At 37.6% G+C, this 22,315-nt stretch overlaps 1 protein-coding gene across 6 annotated transcripts in view; it reads left to right on the top strand.

Moving 5' to 3' along the window:
- The window catches only part of PIWIL2 (piwi like RNA-mediated gene silencing 2), a 75,697-nt gene that overhangs the window by 30,137 nt on the left and 23,245 nt on the right, over positions 1–22,315 (top strand). For 5 of the 6 annotated variants that reach the window (XM_025873863.2, XM_073892630.1, XM_073892631.1 and 2 more), the window contains 5 exons: positions 228–416; positions 2,810–2,911; positions 3,487–3,603; positions 4,182–4,270; positions 5,190–5,295. In XM_025873863.2, coding sequence (XP_025729648.1) covers positions 228–416; positions 2,810–2,911; positions 3,487–3,603; positions 4,182–4,270; positions 5,190–5,295 — 603 coding nt within the window. The remainder of the gene's footprint in view (positions 1–227; positions 417–2,809; positions 2,912–3,486; positions 3,604–4,181; positions 4,271–5,189; positions 5,296–22,315) is intronic. The other variant, XM_073892632.1, reaches the window with a different exon arrangement.

The raw sequence follows: 22,315 nt of genomic DNA, 5'->3' as shown, positions 1-22,315 counted from the left end.
TTAGATATGGTTGTAGGTCTTTCATTCTCATTGCTGCATAGTATTCCACTGTGAAAGTGTCCCCCAGTTTACTTATCACGTATATTTGTGTTAGTTACAGGAATTAGATCAGAAAGGACTCAAGCAGAGTTATAAGCAATTTGTTCTCTAGAATAATACCTCCTGGGTGTGACTTCAGAGTGTCTAAGTTGTGGGAAGTGCTAAAAATAGCTTGTGGTTATTCCTAGGTCCCCATGCATTTCTGGGCACTGTTTTACCCAAAGAGAGCAATGGATCAGGCCCGAGAACTGGTTAACATGTTGGAGAAGATAGCTGGCCCCATTGGTATGCACATGAGCCCACCGGCCTGGGTTGAACTAAAGGATGATCGAATAGAAACCTATGTCAGAACCATTCAATCCATGCTAGGAGTTGAGGTAATAAATTAATTTGAGTATATTTATAGGATGCCTGTTTTAAAATACTTGAACACTTGATCTTAAATTATCTTGGTCATCAGTCTGCTGTTTATGATGCCCAGAAACTTGTGTGTTACTCATGTACACATGAATACTGAGCTAAGTGTAAGTAATCTTTATGCTCTTCGGTTAATTTTGCTTCTCTCATTCTGTGTTGGCAGCCTCACTCTTAGGTTCTTTTTTCACATAATTGACAGAATAGCTGACTTAACTTTAGTTTCTTATCTATATAGAACATGTTGTGCTCCTAAAGCAACTTTCTGGGCCCGGTGCCATTTTGCACAGTTCTGTACTGAGCTGTCACAGTCTGGTCTGGCTTAAGATTTGAATTGCTCTGGCGATGAACATGGCACCTGGACCATTGGCTCGGTCCTGACAGCCAATCAGGACCACTGGAGGTGAGCAGGTCATAGCATTCGTAACTCAGTAGTTCAGGCCTGCAGTTCTTACCTGTTTGTACACAAAACACAGGAAGAAGCTTAAGGAGGGAACAAAAGCAGAGGAAAAGTTTTCGGAAGTAACTAGTCTTTGACTTGAAGAGTCCTTTCTTGTGAGATCAGTGCTAGAATGGGATTATCTTGGGATCTCTCTGATCCCCAACTCTGGGTTATCACCCACAACAGCACCCTCGTATTCTCTCTTTGTAATTTCTTCCTGGTTTCCCAGGCTTGTAGTCTGCCGTGGCCTCCCCCTAGGCCTGATCATTGATAATTCTGCTCTGCTTTCAAAAGAATAACCCCGTGTAGTACATCAGCTCCCCCATCTCACCACTTGCCACGTTCTCTTTAGGAGGGTGTACTGCTATCAGTTTTCATGCAGCATGGATATGAGGTTCATTCATCGTGTTTACCAAACTTAACTCATATTGGTCTTGTCTCTGTCGTCTTTAGGGCATGCTGTTTTATTATTTGTTAGGGGTCACAAACTCAGAATGTCTGCGGGAGCCAGGTGAATAACACAAACAAGTGAACTGGGCTAGGAGGGGGCTATAGTGAACTAAAGAGAGTAAGCCCTATGACTGCAGATAGAAGCACAGCATTATCAAATTAATTTTTAATTTATTTCTTTTTCAGTAGAAGCAAAAGATCTGGATTTGTGTGTATGTTCCCCTCCTTATGTTTAAATGTTAATTAAAAAAGGCAGGTACCTGGCTGGCTCAATCTCTTGATCTCAGGCTCATGAGTTCAGGCCCCATGTTGGGCATGGAGCCTACTTAAAAATAATAATAATAATAAAATTTAAAAAGTGTTAATAAACAACAACAACAACACATGTAAGTTACTATAGGGACTAAAAAGCTTCATGTGTTTGATAGGTCCAGCCCATAGGCTGCCAGTGTGCAGCCTATGTTCTCCATGACTTTGGAAGTTCTTTGATGTGATAACTAGAATGTGTGTTCTCAGGTCTTTTTTTTTTTTTTAAGATTTTATTTATTTGTCAGAGAGAGAGAGAGAGAGCGCATGCAAGCACAAGCAGGGAGAGTGGCAGGCAGAGGGAGAAGCAGGCTCCCTGCTGAGCAGGGAGCCGGATGTGGGACTTGATTCCAGGACTTGATTCCAGGACCCTGGGATCATGACCTGAGCCAAAGGCAGACGCTTAACTGACTGAGCCACCCAGGTGTCCCTCGGAGAGATCGTAATCTAACACTAATCTTGATTTGGAATAATATACTATTGACTTACCATTAATATCTGTTTCTGGCATAAAGAATTGGCACCTTCATTTCAGTTGAGTGCTACTTTTCTTTATTCAGACTTTGAAAGATCCTATGTTTCCAATGTTGGAACTCTTAATTAAACAGTGAGGGGTCAAGGATGCTTATATGAGATACTCTGCTGGCAATATCATTCTATCTCCTAACCAGAGAGTTAGGAAGAGCCACTTATGGATTTGGCAATAGCTTCATTTGTTTGTGTTTGGCTCTGAATGCTTTCTTGTGGTATCATATTTCATGTTTCCTCAGTTTTGTGGTATGAATGTAATAAGGTACTTAGTTTACTGAAGAGAGTGGTAAAAAGCATTATAGGGAATTGAAAGCAGCAACTAAGTAACCCTTGCAAATTTTCAAGCCTGCCTTTTCCAGGCATCTTAAGTCTCAAAGACGTCAGGTAGTCAGGACCAGCTCTAGATAATTTACAGTATCATATTCCGTATCTGTGCAAGGAAGCCCTGAACCCAACAACGGTTCAAAGACCTATTTGGGGTTGGAATGCCTACCCTCATTGTTTCAATCCCCCTCTGCCTTAAAGGTCCCATGACTTTGCAGGCTCTTAGACTGCCCCCAACTGGAGCCCCATCATGGTCCCCTGAGAGTTCCAAAGCCTGATTTATATGTACTTTATCTCCTCAAGGGGAAGATACAGATGGTTGTTTGCATCATCATGGGCACACGTGACGATCTCTATGGGGCCATTAAAAAGCTGTGCTGTGTGCAAGCTCCTGTGCCCTCACAGGTGAGTGGGAGCTGGGCAGGAGGCACAGATGGAAACTAGAGCCTCCCTTGAGGCTTTGAAAAGAGGCATACAGGTGTTCTGAAAGACTGCAGTAACTATTAGAAGCCATCATGTGTAATCTTTCTGGTGGAACATTCCCCTTATTAGAGTAACCTGGTTAAAAGCAGATGCTCTTTGTAAATGCTGCCTTCATGTTCTCAAATGAGTTACTCTTGCTGGTTCAGTGGGTGGTGGGTGGTTTCACATGACTGGGTTCTGAGAGGATAGGCTTCACTCTGAAAGGGGAAAGCTGTTTTTCCTAAGTAGGTTTAAAAAAAAAAAATTACTTTGTATGAGATTCTTTTGAAAGGTTTTGTTTTTTGGTTGTTTTTTTCGTTTTGTTTTGATTTGTGTTTGTGGGGTGTGTGTATGTGTGTGTGCATGCCTGCCTAAAAATCCTAGAATTAGAACTAGTCAGGCAAAGTATATTATCTGCTGACTGGGGTTTCTTAAACAAATGTAGTGTTTACTTAAGGCTTGTTTACATCGTCTGACAGACTGATAGTGTCCTCTTTCCCCATGCCCCTTTGTTATAGGTCATCAATGTCCGAACCATTGGTCAGCCGACCAGGCTTCGGAGTGTGGCCCAGAAAATTTTACTTCAGATTAATTGTAAATTGGGTGGTGAGCTCTGGGGAGTGGATATTCCTCTGGTGAGTGATGCTGAGATGTATCTTCGTTCAGTTTAGCTCTCCAGAGACTCCTACCTAGTTGTTTTCCTGGTTTTCCTCAGAGTTATCTTTATTCTCCATGCTTAGTGGTCTAAATGGTTCATAGCGTGATTTTGTATAGCCCACGTGCTAAGAATGGTTTTTATAACTTTAAATAGTGGAAACCAATCAAAATAAGACGAATATTTCCTGACACATGAAAATTATATGAAATTCCATTTTCTGTGTCTTTAAATGCAGTTTTATGGGCATACAGCCATACTTCTTTACAGACTACCTACAGCTGCTCTTGTGCTATAACTGAATAGTTCCTGCAGAGACTGTGTGGCTTACAGAGCCCAACGTTATTTACTGGTTAGTCCTTTACAGAAGAAGTGTGCTGCTCCTGTTCTAGATCTCGGACTTGTTCATAGTGTTGAAAAAAATGTCAAGTTAATGTCAGTCTTTCTCTTCCTTTCCCAGAACTTATTTTCATATGTTGCTTTTGGGGTGCAGATAACAAAAAGATGGGGTGTTGGATTGCTTGTTTTGGGTTTTTGTTTGTTTGTTTTCTAACCCAGAAACAATTAATGGTGATTGGGATGGATGTTTACCATGATCCTAGCCGAGGCATGCGCTCTGTGGTTGGCTTCGTTGCGAGCATCAATCTGTAAGTACTACTCATAGTGCCATTTTGTTTGGTTATCTCATTTTGATGCCTAATCTTACTATAAATCCAGCAAATACTTTTTGAATATTTTGTATTATGGTAAAAGTGTACTCTACAAAAGTATACTAAACTTTTTCCTGCTTTATCTTCCTATTAGTTTATTCAGTCTTATTTACCAGACATGTCAGATCTGTAAATTTGTTCCCCTGGCTGTGGTGTAATCTTCTTCAGAATGGAGGCTGTGTCTTAAGTGGTTCCCCGCCCCCAGGAATGAGGGATTTTTTTGTTTGTTCTGATTGTAAAAACAAGACATGCTCATGCAGATACCTGCAGAAATTTAGAAAGTGAAACTTCCTCATGGGCAGTCTTTTATTAACTACCACCAAAGGTTTGATTTTAGATCAAACTTTTAGATCCTCATTTATGCACATAGTAACACGTATAGGTGGTGTATGTATGTATACAAAGTGGCATATTACTATGTATACTATTCCTTAGCTTGTTTTATGTACTTAAATTGTATATTGCTGATATTATCTCATATCCATACAAATAAATCTCAACCAATTCTTCTCAACTGCTGCATGGAATTTGTTGTATGCTAGAGCACTATTTAACTAGTTTTCTGTTGACTAGGTGGTTAAATTTTTTCATTTGGAAGCAGTTTTGTAGCAAATACCACAATTATGCCTTTATTATTACATTCTATGTGTGGCGCATAAATATGTGTGTCTTTCCCCATATATATGTGTATCTTTTCCCATATCGCCATGTGTTTTTACCTGTAGGATAAATGCATTTAGTAGGTACTTGTATTTGCGTAGAGGGGCCTGTGTGTAATAACATTCAGACCGTGGGCCTCCCTCTGCGAGTGTGTCTTCATCTTTCTGTCTTCTCTCTCTCACCCCCTCTTCCCCAGCACTCTCACAAAATGGTACTCACGAGTGGTATTCCAGATGCCTCATCAGGAGATTGTGGATAGCCTGAAGCTGTGCCTGGTGGGCTCCTTAAAAAAGTTTTATGAGGTGAGGAGAACAGAAATTTTGTTTTATTTTATTTTTTGAAGATTTTATTTATTTATTAGAGAGAGCTCACGAGCACAAGCAGGGGGAGTGATAGGCAGAGGGAGAAGCAGGTCACCTGCTGAGGAGGACCCCAGGATCATGACCTGAGTCAGAGGCAGATGTTTACCGACTGAGCCGCACAGGCGCCCCAGAACAGAAATCTTAAAGTTTCAGGGTTATTTTTAAGGACTGCCTATCTGACCACTTTAGGAGGAACTCTGATTTAGCGGGAGGGGTCCCAAATTGAAGGTGTCTCCTAAACAGATTGAAAAGTTAGTCATTGCTGAACAGGCAGCTCAGAGGGACTGCTTTCAGGCTTCTACTTGTACAAGAGATAAATCTTTGATTTTGTTCGGTAAGTAATGATTATTCCCAGGTTGTCAGCCTGATACCTGTAGACATAATCTTCATGCCCTTATCAGGGAAGTGGGGGTAAATTTCACCAATTAAAGAAGCTTATGAATTTACTCAGCTTTTTATGGCTATTATTAAGCACTTTTCATTTTGGTTCAAGACAAAGACCTCCCTATAAATCACCCCTGGAACTCCCAGGAATGCTAACCATGGAGAATTGCTGTCATTAAGCTGATACTGGGTCTGGCACAATGAGCAAGCAAAGTATTGGGTTTTACCTTGGCCAGTACATCAAAGGAAGTGCTGATAAGTGGCTTTCATTTCTTAGGGTCAGAGTTAGCCCTTTGCATAGAGATTAGCAGCAAAAAATTTAATAATTTCATATGATTACAGTCAGTCACTAGAACTCCACCTTATTTTTTTTAGATTAATGTTTCCTACACTGTCCTTCAATTAGCTTAATATTCTTTCAGTATTTGAGATCATGTAAAAAAAAAGTTGAATTTTGTCTAAGGAGACCTATATATATGCTCTTTTGTCACCAAGTCCTACCACACCTTCCTTTTTCTTGTTGATGCTATTTTTTCCCTTCAAGCTCTTCTGTAGGCCCTACCTTTTCAAAGATTGCTTCTTTGAAGCCTTTTCCGTTTTCCCCCTACTGCTCCATTCCCTTAGACTTATTTATGTTCCTTCCTCTTCCCAGACCCCTTGTTTATTTATTAATTTTTTCCAAGGCCCCTTGTTTATATTCTGTGTAGTGGCTATTACATTTTGCCTTGTATTAGTTAGTGGTATCCTTATTTATCTTTCTCTGGGTTGTGAATTACTTGAGCACTGCTTGGTTCTTGATGGACGTGTAACAAATTTACCCTAAAACTTAGTGACATGCAGTGAGCATTTATGATTCTTTTTTTTTTTTAATTTTATTTATTTATTTGACAGAGAGAGACATAGCAAGAGCAGGAACACAAGCAGGGGGAGTAGGAGAGGGAGAAGCAGGCTTCCCGCAGAGCAGGGAGCCCGATGTGGGCCTCGATCCCAGGACCCTGGGATCATGACCTGAGCCGAAGGCAGACGCTTAACGACTGAGCCACCCAGGCGCCCGAGCATTTATGATTCTGAAGTCAAGGAGTGAAGAAGTTGAGCAAGGTGCAGTGGGCTCTGGTGCCTCTTCATGTGGTCTTTCCACATGAGCTACTTTGGGCTTCCTCACAGCATAGTGGCACACGGTTCAAGGTGTGAGCATTCCAAGAAACTAGAGCCAGGTGGAAATCATGTTGCCTTTATACCGTAGCCTTGAAAGTCATGCAGTATCACTTTCACTGCATTCCATTTGTCCAGTAGTCTCATTATGAATATGCCTAATATTTGGAGGAGCCAGTGTGGGGATGGGATAGATTTAAATAATAGGTCTGCTCTATAAAGCTGTTACATACATTTTCATGTTTGTACTAATTTAATTACATTTTACCCCTCCATTTGCCACTGTTTGTTCCTTACAATAAATTTGTGCAGAACTCTTGAGTGTAGATTTTAGCTGGTGGTTAACTAATCCAGTTCTTTTTCAGGCCATTCATTCTTCCATCAGTATTATATCCTGAAGAAGCATTAACCCAATTTCCCAATATATTTGACTGTCATCATCAGTATTATTAGAAGACTTGTTTAAGTAATATAACTGATTCTTAACCAACAAGGTTAGTGTCCCATCACATTGCAGTATGGTAGTAAATATAACCTGAAATATGAGTCAACGGATGCTGAGGTATTACTAGAGTTCCACTCAGTCATGAGTAATTACTCCAGTTCATTGTCATACTACATGACCAAAATATCTCCCAGAGCTATGCCACTTAAGTTTGCAGGCTTTCATTTGACATTGTCAGGTTCTAAAAGCAAGAATAGTCTCAGCAACATGGCTCTACTTCTTCAGGCATGGGGTACACTTAAGCTACAGGCAATAATATTATCTCTTGTTCTAAGCCTGTTTTGAGATACCAATGAATGTAATATTAGATTTCCCTCATTGCGTAACCATTGATTCATTCCTTTATCCTCAGCTACCATTCTTCCTTCCCTCCATTCATACCCTAACCTTTCTACCTTTGGAAGGAATGTTAGGTTTGGCCCCTATGCTGGTGTAGGTTGCTGATAGCAATGCTGGTCTGGCAGGTGCTTCCACCTTAGTCCACTCCCATTCATATAGGGAAGGGCTACACAGGTACAGAATTAGTGAGCTCTCTTGCCCACTAGGTGGTTTAGCTACATTTCCTGTGAACCTCAGTTTTGCTAGAGGGGTGAAAGCACGATCTACCCCATCAGGCCCTTAGGAATTTCATCATAAAGGTTTAAAAATATACAGTTTTTTGCTTAGAGATTGTTATAGATTGAATTATATCCCCCACACAAACACAAAAAGGTATTGACATTCTAACCCTCAGTACTAGTGAATGTGACTATATTTGGAAATAGGGCCTTTGTGGATGATGGAGTTAAGATGAGGTCATTAGAGGGTGCCCTAATCCAGTATGACTGTGTCCTTATGAAAGGAGGAGATTTGAACACAGAGGCAGATATACACGTAGAGGAAAGACGATGTGAAGACACAGGGAGATTGCCGGCTACAAGCCAAGGAACACCTGAGGCCACCAGAAGCTAGGAGGGAGTCATGGAACAGATTATCCCTCATAGCCCTCAGGAGGAACCGACCCTGCCAACACCCAGATCTCAGACTTCTAGCCTCCAGCCCTGTGAAACAATACATATCTGCTGTCGAAGCCACTCAGTTAGTGGTACTTTGTTATGGCAGCCCTAGTGAACGGATACACAGTTCATCCCAGCTCTGGCACCTGCAGTTGCAGCTCTGGTCTGAGAACCAGTAGGAAAAAAGAGTGTTGAGGTCACATGGGAAAAACAAAAAAACGTATTGTTATACTAGCATCTTCCTCCACCCCCTCTTCTCTGGATCCCCCACAGAAAGGTCTGAGAGACATCCTCTGGGCCCTGCTCATGTTGAGTGTCAGTACACACTCATGAAAGCATGCAAGTCAACCCTTCATGCCTTTATTCCCTCCATTTTAGACAAAAAAATGTTTCAATTGTCCATTCTATTCTCTGTCAAACTGTTGCTCTGAGGATGAAAATGTGTTCCTTTGTCACAAGGAAATGTGAGTTGTCCAAATTGGTGCAGTATCTTCTGTTTTAGACTTTTTTTTTTTTTTTTTTTTTTAGTTTTTTGAGCATTTTTTTTTACCAGCAGGTATGCATAGCCCAGTCCACAATAGATGTCTGTTTATGTCAGGAACTATTTCTTGCCTCCTGGAGCTACCGGGGTCAGTCTAACTTGCCACCTGTGTGCAGGGCTTTCCCCTCAGGGAATCTACCCCAGAGCCATCTGCATTCTCTGTATCTCCTCTTGTCAGAACAATTCTTGTTGGCATTTTGCACTTCAGAGGGTGCAAGAGAAATGTCTAGATTCAGTCCATTTCTGCAATGCTGCAGCCTCCAATGTCCATTTCATGGACCCAGGTGTCACCTCAAGCAAGCACACCAAAATATCTGCTTGCTAGTTCCAACCTCTTTTTGATTCTGGAAGGAGATAATTATTCCCCATTCACCCTTCGCTCTACTTACTGGTAATGTCTACTCTGCTTTTCTGTCTCTATGGATTTACTGATTTGGGATGCATTATATAGAAGTAATCATAAAATATGTGGCCTTTTGTGTATGGCTTCTTTTGTTGAGCATGTTTTTAGGGTTCATGCAAGTTGTAGCATATATCACTACTTTGGTCTTTTTTATGGATGAGTAATATTCCAGTGTGTGTTTATCCATCCATTACTGATGGACATTTGGACTTGTTCCTACCTTTTAACTATTGTGAATACTGCTGTGAATATGCCTATGTATTCATTTGAGTACCTATTTGCATTTCTTTTGGGTATATACCTAGGAGAAATTGATGGGCCATAAGGTAATTCTGTGTTTAACTTTTTGAGAAACCAGCAAACTTTCCCACAGTGGCTACACCATTTTCATTCCTACCAGCAATGTACAGAGGTTCCAATTTCCCCAATCCTTGCTAATACTTTGTTTTCCATTTTTAATTATAGCTACTGTGAAGTGGTATCTCATTGTGGTTTTAACTTGCATTTCCTTAATAACCAACAACGTTGAACATCTTTTCATGTGCTTGTCCATTTGTATATCTTCTTTGAAGAAGTCCTTTCAGATCTTTTCCCCTTTTTTTAATTGAATTATGTGTCTTTTTGTTGTTGAATTGTAAAGTTTTTTTTACATATTTTGGATACAGAATGTTTGTCTGATAAATGATTTGCAAATATCTTGTCCCATTCTGTAGAATGTTTTCACTTTCTTGATAATATTAATTTGATGCATAAAAATTTAAAATTTTTATGAAGTCCGGTTATCTGTTTTTCTTTTATCCATGTGTGTTTGTCATTCTAATGTCAGTACAAGACTGTTTTGATTACTATTTCTTTTTAGTTAGTTTTGAAATCTGAAAGTGTGAGTCTTCCAGGTTTGTTTTCTTTTTCGAATATTGTTTTAGCTGTTCAGGGTCCCTTAGAATTTCATATGAGGGTGCCTGGGTGGCTCAGTTGGTTAAGCGACTGCCTTCGGCTCAGGTCATGATCCTGGGGTCCCGGGATCGAGTCCCGCATCAGGCTCCCTTCTCGGCGGGGAGTCTGCTTCTCCCTCTGACCTTCCTCCATCTCATGCTCTCTCTCTACCATTTTCTCTCTCTCTCTCAATAAATAAATAAAAATCTTTAAATAAAAAATTTAAAAAAAAGAATTTCATATGAAATTTCCATTTCTGAAAGAAAAAAGCCATTGGAATTTTGATAAGGATTGCACTGAATTTGTAGATTGCTTTGCAAGTGTTGCCATCTTAATAATATTTAGGCATATAATATATAGACAGGATATTTTTTCTATTTATTTAGGTCTTCTTTAATTGCTTTCAGCAATTAAATTGCTAAAATTATAAATTAATTGTATAGTTTCCATGTACAAGTATTTTACCTCCCTGATTAAATTTATTCCTAGGAATTTTATTGTTTTAGATGCTATTGTAAATGTAATTCTCTTAATTTCATTTTTTAATTGTCCATTGCTGGTGTACAAAAACATAGCTGGTTTTTATGTATTAATCTTTAACCTTACCACTTTTTTTAATTTATTAGGTTTAGGGCTTTTTCTTTTTTCAAAAACTCTTGGAATTTTCTATTTATGGAATCAGGTCATCTCCAAATAGAGATAGTTATAATTCTTTCTTTCCAATTTGGATACAAAGATTTTATTTATTTATTTATTAGAGAGAGAGAGAGAGAGAGAGAGAGAACACCTATGTGAGCAGGGGGAGGGGCAGAGGGGGTAGAGAGAGGAAAAGGGGAAGAATCCCAAGCAGACTCCAAGCTGAGCACAGAGCTCAGTGCAGGGCTCCATCCCACGACCCTGAGATCATGACCTGAGCCAAAACCAAGAGTCACATGCTTAACTAGCTGAGCCACCCAGGCGCCTCTCCAATTTGGATGTCTTTTCTTTCTTTTTCTTGCACAGTTGCTCTGGTTGGAATTTCCAGTACAACATTGATAGCAATGGTGAAAACAGGCACCCTATTTTATTCCTGATGTTTGTAGGGGAATAATTTTAAGTTATTGTTTTGAGTATGGTAGCTGTGAGTTTTCCATAAACTTGCTTTCTCATGTTAAGGAAGTTTTCTTCTGGGCGCCTGGGTGGCTCAGTTGGTTAAGCGACTGCCTTCGGCTCAGGTCATGATCCTGGAGTCCCAGGATCGAGTCCCACATCAGGCTCCCTGCTCAGCAGGGAGTCTGCTTCTCCCTCTGACCCTCTTCCCTCTCATGCTCTCTCTCATTCTCTCTCTCTCTCAAATAAATAAATAAAATCTTTAAAAAAAAAAGGAAGTTTTCTTTTCCTAATTTAATGAGCATTTTTCTTTCTTTCTTTTTTTCTGACAGGTGATGAGCATTTTTATGTTGAAAGGTGTTGGATTTTATCAAATGCATTTTCTGCTTATTAATTTATAAAAATCTTATTTACAGTAATACAAATTAATTTCAGTAATGTACAAAAACTTTGTTCTTATATAGTTATAGTCTCTTCCTCTTTTTGTGTGCTAATTCTATATTAGGGTTCTCTAGAGAGATAGAATCAGGAGTGTTTGTGTGTGTGTGCACACAGAGAGAGATTTATTTAGGGAATTGGCTCACATAATTTATGGAGGCTGGCAAGTCCAAAATCTTCAGAGTGGGCCAGCAGGCTGAAGACCCAGAAAATAGCTGATGTTGCAGATCAAATTTGAGTTTATCCTACTTTGTATTCCTTAGGCTTCTCGGATGTTCAGTTGAATTTTTCACCAACTTTGGTAATTTGGGGTCCACTATTTCTTCGGATAGTCTTTTTGACCCTTTCTCTCTCACCTGTCAGTACTATTGAGATACTGAGACTCCAGTTATTTGTGTTTGGTATTTTTGATGGCATCTTACTGTCTCAGAGGCTCCATTCCTTTTTCTTCTTTTTCCTTCCTCTTTCTCATACTGGATAATCTCAGTGGACCTATCTCCTAGTTCATGGATTTCTTCTGCCTGATCCGATCTGCTGTTGAGCCCATCTAGTGGAATTTGTTTTTTCAGTTATTATACTTTCTAACTCCAAAATTTCTTTTTGGTTCTTGCTTATAACTTGTCTCTTTATTGGTGGTCTTTTTGGTGAGACATTTCCTATACTTAAGGTCTTTAGATGTGGTTTTCTTTACTTCTTTGAACAGTATTTAAAATATTGGCTTATCCTTCTCCAGTAAAGTCATCAACTGGATTTATCCCAGGCAGTTTCTATTGACTACTTTTTTTTTCATGTGAATGGGCCATATTTTATTCTTTCTTGACGTGTCTTATAATTTTTTGTTGAAAATGAGACATTTTTAATATAATGTGGCAGCTCTGCAAATTAAATCTCCACTCCTAGGAATTGTTATTGTTATTCTTTGATGGCTTTTCTGGCCTGATTCTGTAATCTCTGTAATCTAGATTGTGTGTAGCATTGAAAATTTCTCCTTGGTTAGCTTAGTGATCAGTTAATGACTGAACAGATATTTCTTTAAATGTCTTGAACGTGTTCTGCCTCCTCCAGTGACTGCTACATTATTTTCACAATTACCATAGTAGTTGAGGCTACAAATGTGACAGCTACTGCAGAGAAAGGGGGATGTGAGTAGAGCAAGTTAAAACACTGTAAAGCTTGTGAGATTCAGCTGGTTTTATTGAGTAAATGCTCCTCAGATTGTTGCAAACCTCTGGTTAATATCCACAATTCCAGAAAGTTTGATTTTGACCATTTTTGCTTTTATGGAGGAGCAGATTTTTTCAAGGTCCTTTCTTCCCCATTCAGTTCCCTGAAGAGTACTTTTGACAGTCTTGCAGTATTCCAGGTGGACAGTGATTAGAGTCTAGAACTCACTAAGTTTATTTATTTATGTATTTTTAAGATTTTATTTATTTGACACAGACAGCGAGAGAGGGAACACAGGCAGGGGGAGTGGGAGAGGGCGAAGCAGGCTTCCCGCTGAGCAGAGAGCCCGATGCAGGGCTCTTTCCCAGGACCCTGGGATCATGACCTGAGCCGAAGGCAGATGCTTAACGACTCAACCACCCAGGCGCCCCTAGAACTCACTAAGTTTAGATGACGCTAGGAAACCTCCAACATTTTGGTTTGGTGCCCTAAAGAGCTACACTGTAGGAATAAGGGTGAGTCAGTGGTATATAAATCCTTAGAGCAAACTACGGTTCATCTTTGAATTATTCTATTCCTGAAATCAGATACAATGACCCAGAATGCTAATGTTCCCAAGTTTCTCATAGTGCTAATATCCCAGACTCCTGGAAGAAACAAACTTAAATCTTCTCTGTATTAAAACATCATTCCAGGCTTAACCTCATTTCTGTTAACACTATTTATAAATGATATGTTTGGCATACAACTTTTAGAAAGGAATATATGTATATTATATATACATACACGTACATGTCTACACATATGTGTGTATGGGTATAGTTACATACATACACATATGTGCATATACATATACACAAGGACATACATATATGCATATATATATATATATATATATATACACACGTGTATATATAAAATCTACTTGTGTTTAATTGAAGACTTAATGAAGAAAAAAGAATAAGAAAGCCAAGATATAAAAGGACAGAAACTCTAGGGGCATATGCTAATTCTGAAAGCAGCAGCTAAAATGTTGAAAAACTTTAGCACATTTGTCTCTAGGGATCAAAAACAGGAGGCCAGGGCCCCTAAATCAGTGGTGGTCCTGAGTATACTTCCCTCTCTGGGTTGTGAACCTAAAAGGCTAGGAGTAAAGAACTATAGGTAGACTGACTCTGAATCATGTCAGTCCCTGAATATGAATTTAGGTGAACTTGACTGCTAGTTTCACTACCCACTTGCCAGAGCAAATACAAATCCTCTGAAGAAAGGTAACATTATCTTAGGCATCAAAATGTTTCCACAATGCCTACCAACCAAATAATAACTAATAACAAGGAGAGAAAATGAAGTGACTAAAAACAAAAACAAAAAAACAGATAATTGATTCTGATCCACATAGGATTCAGATAATTGAGTAATCAGACACTTTTTAAAATTGCTACACTTGGGGCACCTAGGTGGCTTAGTCACTTAAGCATCCGACTCTTGATTTCAGCTCAGGTCATGATCTCATGGTTGTGAGATCAAGCCCTGCATCAGGCTCTGTGCTGGTTGGAGCCTAGTTAAGATTCTCTCTCTCCCTCTCTGCCCACATCTCTCTCTACCCCCCTCTAAAAAAAAATAGCTACAGTTAATGTGTTTAAAGAGATAAAAGACAACATTAAGAATTTTAGCAAAAAATTGGGTGCTATGAGGAAAAAGTTGGAATTTCTTGAACTGAAATTTATGCCAACCAAAATTAAATACTCAGTGGATAGGTTATTAGGTTGCTAGGACTGCCATAACAACATACCTTAGACCGGGTGGCTTAAACAGCAAAGATTTATTTCTTCACAGTTCTGGAGGATGGGAAGTCCAAGATTTTGGTGTTGGCAGGGCTGGGTTCTCCTGAGGCCTTTCTTCTTGTCTTGTAGATGACTGTCTTTTCTCTGTCACATGGTCTTCATGTGTCCTAATATCCTCTTCTTAAAAAGACACATTCAAAAGAGGGCACATTCTGCCTGGAGCACTGGGTGTTATGCACAAACAATGATGGAACACGACATCAAAAACTAATGATGTAATGTATGGTGATTAACATAACAATAAAAAACTGGGGGAAAAAAAGACACATTCATATTTAATTAGACCCTACCCTGGTGACCTCATTTCAACTTGATAACCTCTTTTTTAAAAGCTCTATCTCCAAATACAGTCCCATTCTGGGTTACTAGGGGTTAGGACTTCAACATACAAATTCTGGGGAAACATAACTCTGTGCATAAAAATGGGTAACAGTAGTTTAGACTTAGTTGAGGAAGAAAAAGTCAACTGAAAGAGATAAAAAACTGAAGCATTGAGATACAAAGACATGGGAGATATGGGGTTAAAATAAAATATATGCATAATTGGCCCAGAAGGAATTTAAAGAGGGTATAGAACAGAAGAAATATCTGAAAAGACAATGGTAAAGAATATTCCAAAAGTGAGCACAGATACAAGATAATCTGAAAAATCCTAAGTAGGATATATAAAAAGATAAGTATACTTAGGTGTACATTATAATAAAACTGTTGAACACACACACACCACACCTTAAGATCAGTCAAAGGAAAATAAAAGAAACGTTACCTTAAAAGAGCAACAAATGGACTAATAGCTAACTTGTCAAAAGAAAAAGTGTAAGCACAGGTAATAAAATAATAGCTACAAAGTGCTTAAAGGGGCGTCTGGCTGGCTCAGTCAGTGGAGAATGGGACTCTTAATCTCAGGGTTGTGAGTTTGAGCCCCATATTGGGTGCAGAGATTACTTAAAAAAATAAAATCTTTAAAAGAGAAAAGAAAAGAACTGCCAATGTAGAATCTAGTATCCATGAAATACAACTTCTAATAAGGTGAAATAAAGATATTCCATGGCAAACAAAAAGTTGACAGACTTTGTCACTGGCAAACTCGCATTGAAGGAAGACACTAAATGGCATTCATCACCTGAAGGCAAATTATCCTAAAGAGAAACATAGTGATTTCAGGAATAAAAATGGCAAATATGGGATAAATTTGAATGGATACATACCATCTAAAATAATATAATTCCTAATGGATATATATTCATGTGTGTGTATAAATTTCAAATTAATGACAATAGTACATATCTTAGGAAGAAGTAAATGCAATTCTAATGCTGTTAGTTCCTTGAATTGTTGAGTAAAAGATGAAAGTAATAATATATATTACACTTCGATTTGCTAAAGATCTATGTTGGTATAATTTCTAGATTAGATACTAAATAATAAAAGAGTATATAACTATCAAGATAAGAGAAAATAAGACAATAGAAATTTTTTTTAAAAGAAGAAAGAAAAAAGAATGTGGAACAGCTGAGACAAATAGCATGCAATACTTGAATCTTGAAAATGTTACACCATGTGAAAGAAGCCAGTCACAGAAGACCACAGATCCTATAAAAAATGTGTAGGAGAGGGAAATCTAGAGAGACAGAAGGTAGACCAGTGTTCGCTTAGGGATGAGGTGGGGAGAGGATGGAAAGTTGGTATCTGTGAATATACTAAATGTGTTGTACATATTTATGAATATACTTAAAATCATTGAATTTTACACTTTAAGTGGGTGAATTATATGGTATGTGAATTATATCTCAATAAAAAGATGTTTTAAAAAATTTTAGGAACCATACAGAAATTCTGGAGTTGTAAAATAAATGAAAATTTCACTGGAGGAGATTAATATCAGATTTGACTAGGCAGAAGAAATAACCAGCAATCTTGAAGATAGGTCAGTTGAGATTATCCAGTGTGAGGAAAAGGAAGAAAAAGGAATGTAGAAAATGAATAGAGACTCAGAGATCTGTGGCACATCATTAATCATATCAACATAAACATAACGTGATTCTCAGAAGGGGAGTAAAGAGAGAAAATGGAGAAGAAAGAACATTGGAAGGAACAATAGCCCCAAATTCTCAAATTCGATGAAAGCCAAATGAATACTAAGTAGTAAAAACTCAAAGATACCCACACCTAGACATGTCACAGTAAAACTACTGAAAGACAAAGAGAGCATTTTGAAAGCACCAGGAGAAAGCAACTTACTATGTTCAAGGCATCTTCAGTAAGATTAAGACCTGATCTCTCATCAGAAATCATGGAGGCCAGAAGGCAGTGGGAGGACATATTCAAAATAATGAAAGAAAAAGGTTGAATAAGAATTCAGTATCCAGAAAAACTGTTTAAAAAGGAGAGACATCTTGACAATATTAAGCTGAGTGAAAGCAGCTAGATGTAAAAAAGCTATATTTTATATTCTTCCATTTCAGTGAACTATCCAGAATAGGCAAATCATAAAGACTGAAAAGAGATGACTAGTTTCCAGAGAGTAGGGATGTGGACAAGAATGGGGAGTAAGTGCTAATGAGTGCAGGGTTCTTTTGGGGTGATGAAAATATTACAGGATTAGGGCATAGCTTGGTGAATATATTAAAAACCACTGAATTATACACTTTGAAATGGAGAATTTTATGGTATGCGATATATGTCAATTTTTTTTAAAATGAAGGAGAATGAATCACTGAACTCTACCTCTGAAACTAATTAATACACTATATATTAATTGAATTTAAATTTAAAAAATAAAAGAGGAATAAACAAAAATAAAATGTGAGTAATCTAATCAAAAAAATGAAGGAGAAATTAAGACCTTTTCAGGTAAAAACTGGAAGAATTTATCACTGACACCTGTCCTATGAGAAATACTAAAGGGAGTCGTTTATGTGGAAATGAAGTAACACTAGATAGTAATTTGTGTCCGTATGAAGAAATAAGTAGCACCAGAAAAGGTAACCATACAGATAAATATGAGAGCAAAAATGTATTTTTGTCACTTTTTTTGTACTCCCTGATTTAAGAAACAACTTCATAAAGCAGTAGATGTTAATCTGAGTAGATGTGCCTACAATGTGTAAAGATTGAATGGGTGTGACAATAAAGGCACAAAGGAGAGGGGAGGGAATGAAGTCATAGATAAAGTTTTTAATATTACTGAAAGTAACTTTATATTAACTAACCAGATGACATTGTTCCAAGTTAATATGTTAGTTGTAATTTCCCAGGAAAACACTAAGAAAAGAACTCTGAGGGGCACCTGGGTGGCTCAGTTGGATAAGTGTCTACCTTCAGCTTAGGTTATGATCTCAGGGTCCTGGGATCAAGTCCCACATCAGGCTCCCTGCTCGGCGGGAAGCCTGCTTCTCCCTCTCCCTCTGCCCCTCCCCCTGCTTGTGCTCATTTTCTCTCTCTCTAATAAGTAAAATCTTTAAAAAAAACTCTGAAAAATATAACAAAGGGAACAACAGGAAATTAAAATGGTAACTAGAAAATATGTATTTAATAGAAAGTAAGGCATTTGTGGAAGAATAGAGGGACAAAAAAAGATATAAAGCATGTGTAAAACAGTGAAATGGCACATGTAAATCTTACCATATTAGTAATTGCCTTAATTGTAAATGAACTAAACATCCCATTCAAAAGGTAGAAATTAGAGAATGGATTAAGTGAAAAATACATGGTTATAATTTCTGCAAGAGACACATTTTAGTGTCAAAGACACAGTGGGTTGAAAGTAAAAGGATAGAACAAGATTATATACAAATAGTAACCAAAACAGAGTTGGAGTGGCTGTACTATCAGACAGAATGACTTTAAGATAACAATTGCTACTAGAGACAAGGAAGGACATTTTATAATGGCAAAAGTGTCACTCCATGAGGAAGACCTAAAATATAAATATATGTGAACCTAACCCCAAATAGACCCCTCAAAATACATGAAACTAAAACTGACATAATTAAAGGCAGAAATAGAAAATTCAACAGTAATAGTTGGAGACTTCAAAACTCCACTTTGAATAATGGATGAAACAATTAGAAATAAGATTAACAAGGAAACAGAATACTTGAGCAGCACTATGATCCAGCTAAACATAACAGGTATCTATAGAACACCCCACCAACAGAATACATATTCTCAAATGTATATGGCACATTATCTCAAGATAGACCACTTTGTTGGGATGTAAAACAAGACCAAATAAATTTAGAAGGATTAAAATCATATAAAATATGTTCTCAAACCACAATGGAATGAAATTAGAAATTTTAATGAGAGATAAATTCAGGAAATTCATAAATACTCATGAATAACCAAAGCATCAAAGAAGAGATTAAAAGGTAAGTTAGAAAATACTTTGAAATAAATAAAAACAAAGATGCAACATACCAAAATTTGTGGATGTAGGTAAACAGTGCTTGGAGGGCAATTTACAGCTGTAAACACCTATATTAAAAATGAAGATCTCAAAACAACCCAGTTTCCACCTTGAGAAATAAGGAAAAGAAGAGCAAATTTAAAGCAAGGAAATAATAGAGATTAGAGCATAAATAAATGGAGAATTGAAAAACAGTAGAAAAAATCAATGAAACCAAAAGTTGGTTATTTGAAAAGATCAACAAAATTGACAAACCTTTAGCTAAAACACCCATGAAATATAGAATAAGATTACTAAAATCAAGAATGAAAAAAGAGACCTCAGTACTGACCAAACGGGAAAAAAGGATTATAAAACATACTGTAAACAACTGTATCCCACGAAAATAGATTAAATGAAATGAACAGACCCCAAGAAAGACACAAACCACTGAATCTTTTTGGTTATACCAAACATTTAAAGAGGAATTAACACCAATTTTTCATAAATTCTTCCATCAAATTGGAAAGGAGGGACCACTTCCCAATTCAGACTATGAGGCTAATACCATGATACTAAAGCAAACAAAAATATCACAAGAAAGTTGCAGCAGACATCTAGATGGGAAATAAAACTAAACGTCTTTCTAGATGATAACTTACATATAGGAAACCTTAAAGATCACACACACAAACTATTACAGCTAATAAATTAGGGTTCAGGTTCAGCCAGATTGAGGATATAAGATTAATATACATTAATGAGTTGTACTTCTGTACACTAGCAGTGATCAAAAATGAAACGGAAAAATTTTAACAGAAGGGCAAGGCGCATACTGGAAAGTGCAGAATGTCTTGAAAGAAATTGAAGAAAATGTAAATAAAAGGAAATACATCACTTGTTCATGGATTGGAGATTGGAAGACCCATGTACCTGTGGTAAACTAATTTTTCACAAGGTTGCCATTCAGGGGTGGAAAGAATGGTCTTTTCAAGAAATGATGCAGGGCCTAATGGATATCCACATGTAAAGGAATGAAGTTGGATCCTTGCCGCACACAAGGTACAAAAGTTAACTCCAAAGGATCAAGCACCCAAATGTAGGAACTAAAACTTTAAAATTCTGGATGATAACATAAGATGTAAATCTTTATGACCACAGATTGGACTTCATCAAAATTAAATCTTTTTTACTTCAAAGGACACCATCAAAGTAAAAAGACAAACCATGGACTGGGACAGAATCATTCATGTGATATATCTGGTAAGGGTCTACTTTCCAGAACATACAAAAAACTCTTACAGCTCAACAACAGAGAGACAAATTACCCAATTTAAAAGCAGGGAACATTTGATTAGACGTTTCTCCAGAGAGCATATACAAATAGATAAGAAACACATGAGGGGCTCCTGGGTGGCTCAGCTGCTTAACTTGGGTCTGACTCTTGATTTTGGCTCAGGTCATGATCTCAGGGTTGTGAGATTGAGTCCCACATTGGGTTGTGTGCTAGGCATGGAGCCTGCTTAAGATTTTTCCTCTCTGCCCCTTCCCCCTAAAAAAAAAAAAAGAACACATGAAAAGAACTTAATATAATTAATAATTAGGAAATGGGAATCAAAATCACAATGAGATACCACTTCACACCAAAATCAGATAAAGGCATTACAGTAAAGCCACAGACCAGTATCTCTCATGAACATAGAAGATGCAGAAATCCTCAACAAAATATTACCAGAGCAAATCTAACTGTATTTAAAAAATTATATACCTTAACTGTACTGAGTTCAGTATTACCCTTCCAAATTTATGACCCCCTGGAACTTGTGAATGTGACCTTATTTGGAAATAGGATCTTTGCAGATGCAGCCAAGTTAATATGCAGTGAATGAATTAGGATGGGTTGTAATCCAATCAGTGATATTCTTATAAGAGGGAAATTTGATCACAGACTTGGGTGAAAGCCATGTGAAGAAGCAAAGACACAGCATAGGGGAGTTGTTGTGAAGGTGTAGGCAGAGATTGGAGTGATGTATATAGAGGCCAAGAAACACCAAGGGTTGCCAGCAACCACCAGAAGCTACAAGAGGCAAAGAAGGATTCTTTCCTACAGGCTTTGGAGGAAACATGATCCTGCTGATACCTTAATTTTGGACTTCCATCCTCCAGGACTGTGAAAGAATAAATTTCTGTTGTTCTAAGCCATTCAATTTGTGGTTGGTTGTTATAGCAACCCTTGGAAAAGAATACAACAACCATGTGTATTCCAGTTACACAAGGATGGTTCAACAGTTAAAGATATATTAATGTAATCCATCTCATCAACAAGCTAAAGAATAAAAATCATATCACATCAATAGATGCAGAAAAAGCATTTGACAAAATTCAGTTCCCAATCATGATTTAAAAAACAAAAACTCCCAGAAAATTAGCAGTGGAGGAAGAACTTCATAAATTTAATACAGAACGTCTACAAAAACCCTGCAGCTAACATTATCCTTAATTGTGAGACACTATATACTTTCCCCTAATATTGGGCACATGTATTTCCCCTCTCACTATTCCTATTCAGCGTCATACTGAAGTCCTAACTAATGCAAAAAGACAAGAAAAGGAAATAAAATATGTAAATATTGGAAATGAGGAAAGAAAAGTGTTTGCAGATAGAATGATTGTCTATGTAGAAAATCTCATGGAATCAACAACTAAAAAATCTGGAATAAGCAAGAATTATAAGGTTGCAGGATAAAAGGTTAACATACAAAAACCCGTTTCTTTCGTATATACCAGCAGTGAACAATTGGAATTTGAATTTTAAAAATACCATTTATATCAGCAGCAAAAAATGAAATATTAAAGTATAAATCTAACAAAGCTGGTACACTACATGAGGAAAACTGCAAAACTGATAATAAATAAATGGAGAGATGTTCCATGTTCATTGATAGAAAGACTCAATATCATTGTCAGTTCTTCCCATCTTGATCTGTAGAGCCAATGCAATTCCAATCAAAATCTCAGCAAGTTATTTTGTGGAGATCGACAAACTATAAAGTTTACACATAAGGCAGAAGACACAGGATAGCCTGCACAACACTGAAGAACAAAGTCAGAGGACTGCC

This window comes from Callorhinus ursinus, unplaced genomic scaffold (assembly GCF_003265705.2).
Source record: "Callorhinus ursinus isolate GAN/ISIS: 27379988/994484 unplaced genomic scaffold, GSC_fseal_2.0 scaffold4, whole genome shotgun sequence".
NCBI lineage: Eukaryota > Metazoa > Chordata > Mammalia > Carnivora > Otariidae > Callorhinus > Callorhinus ursinus.
The sequence above is the reverse complement of the archived record's forward strand: the minus strand, read 5'-3'. Positions and strand labels throughout refer to the sequence as shown.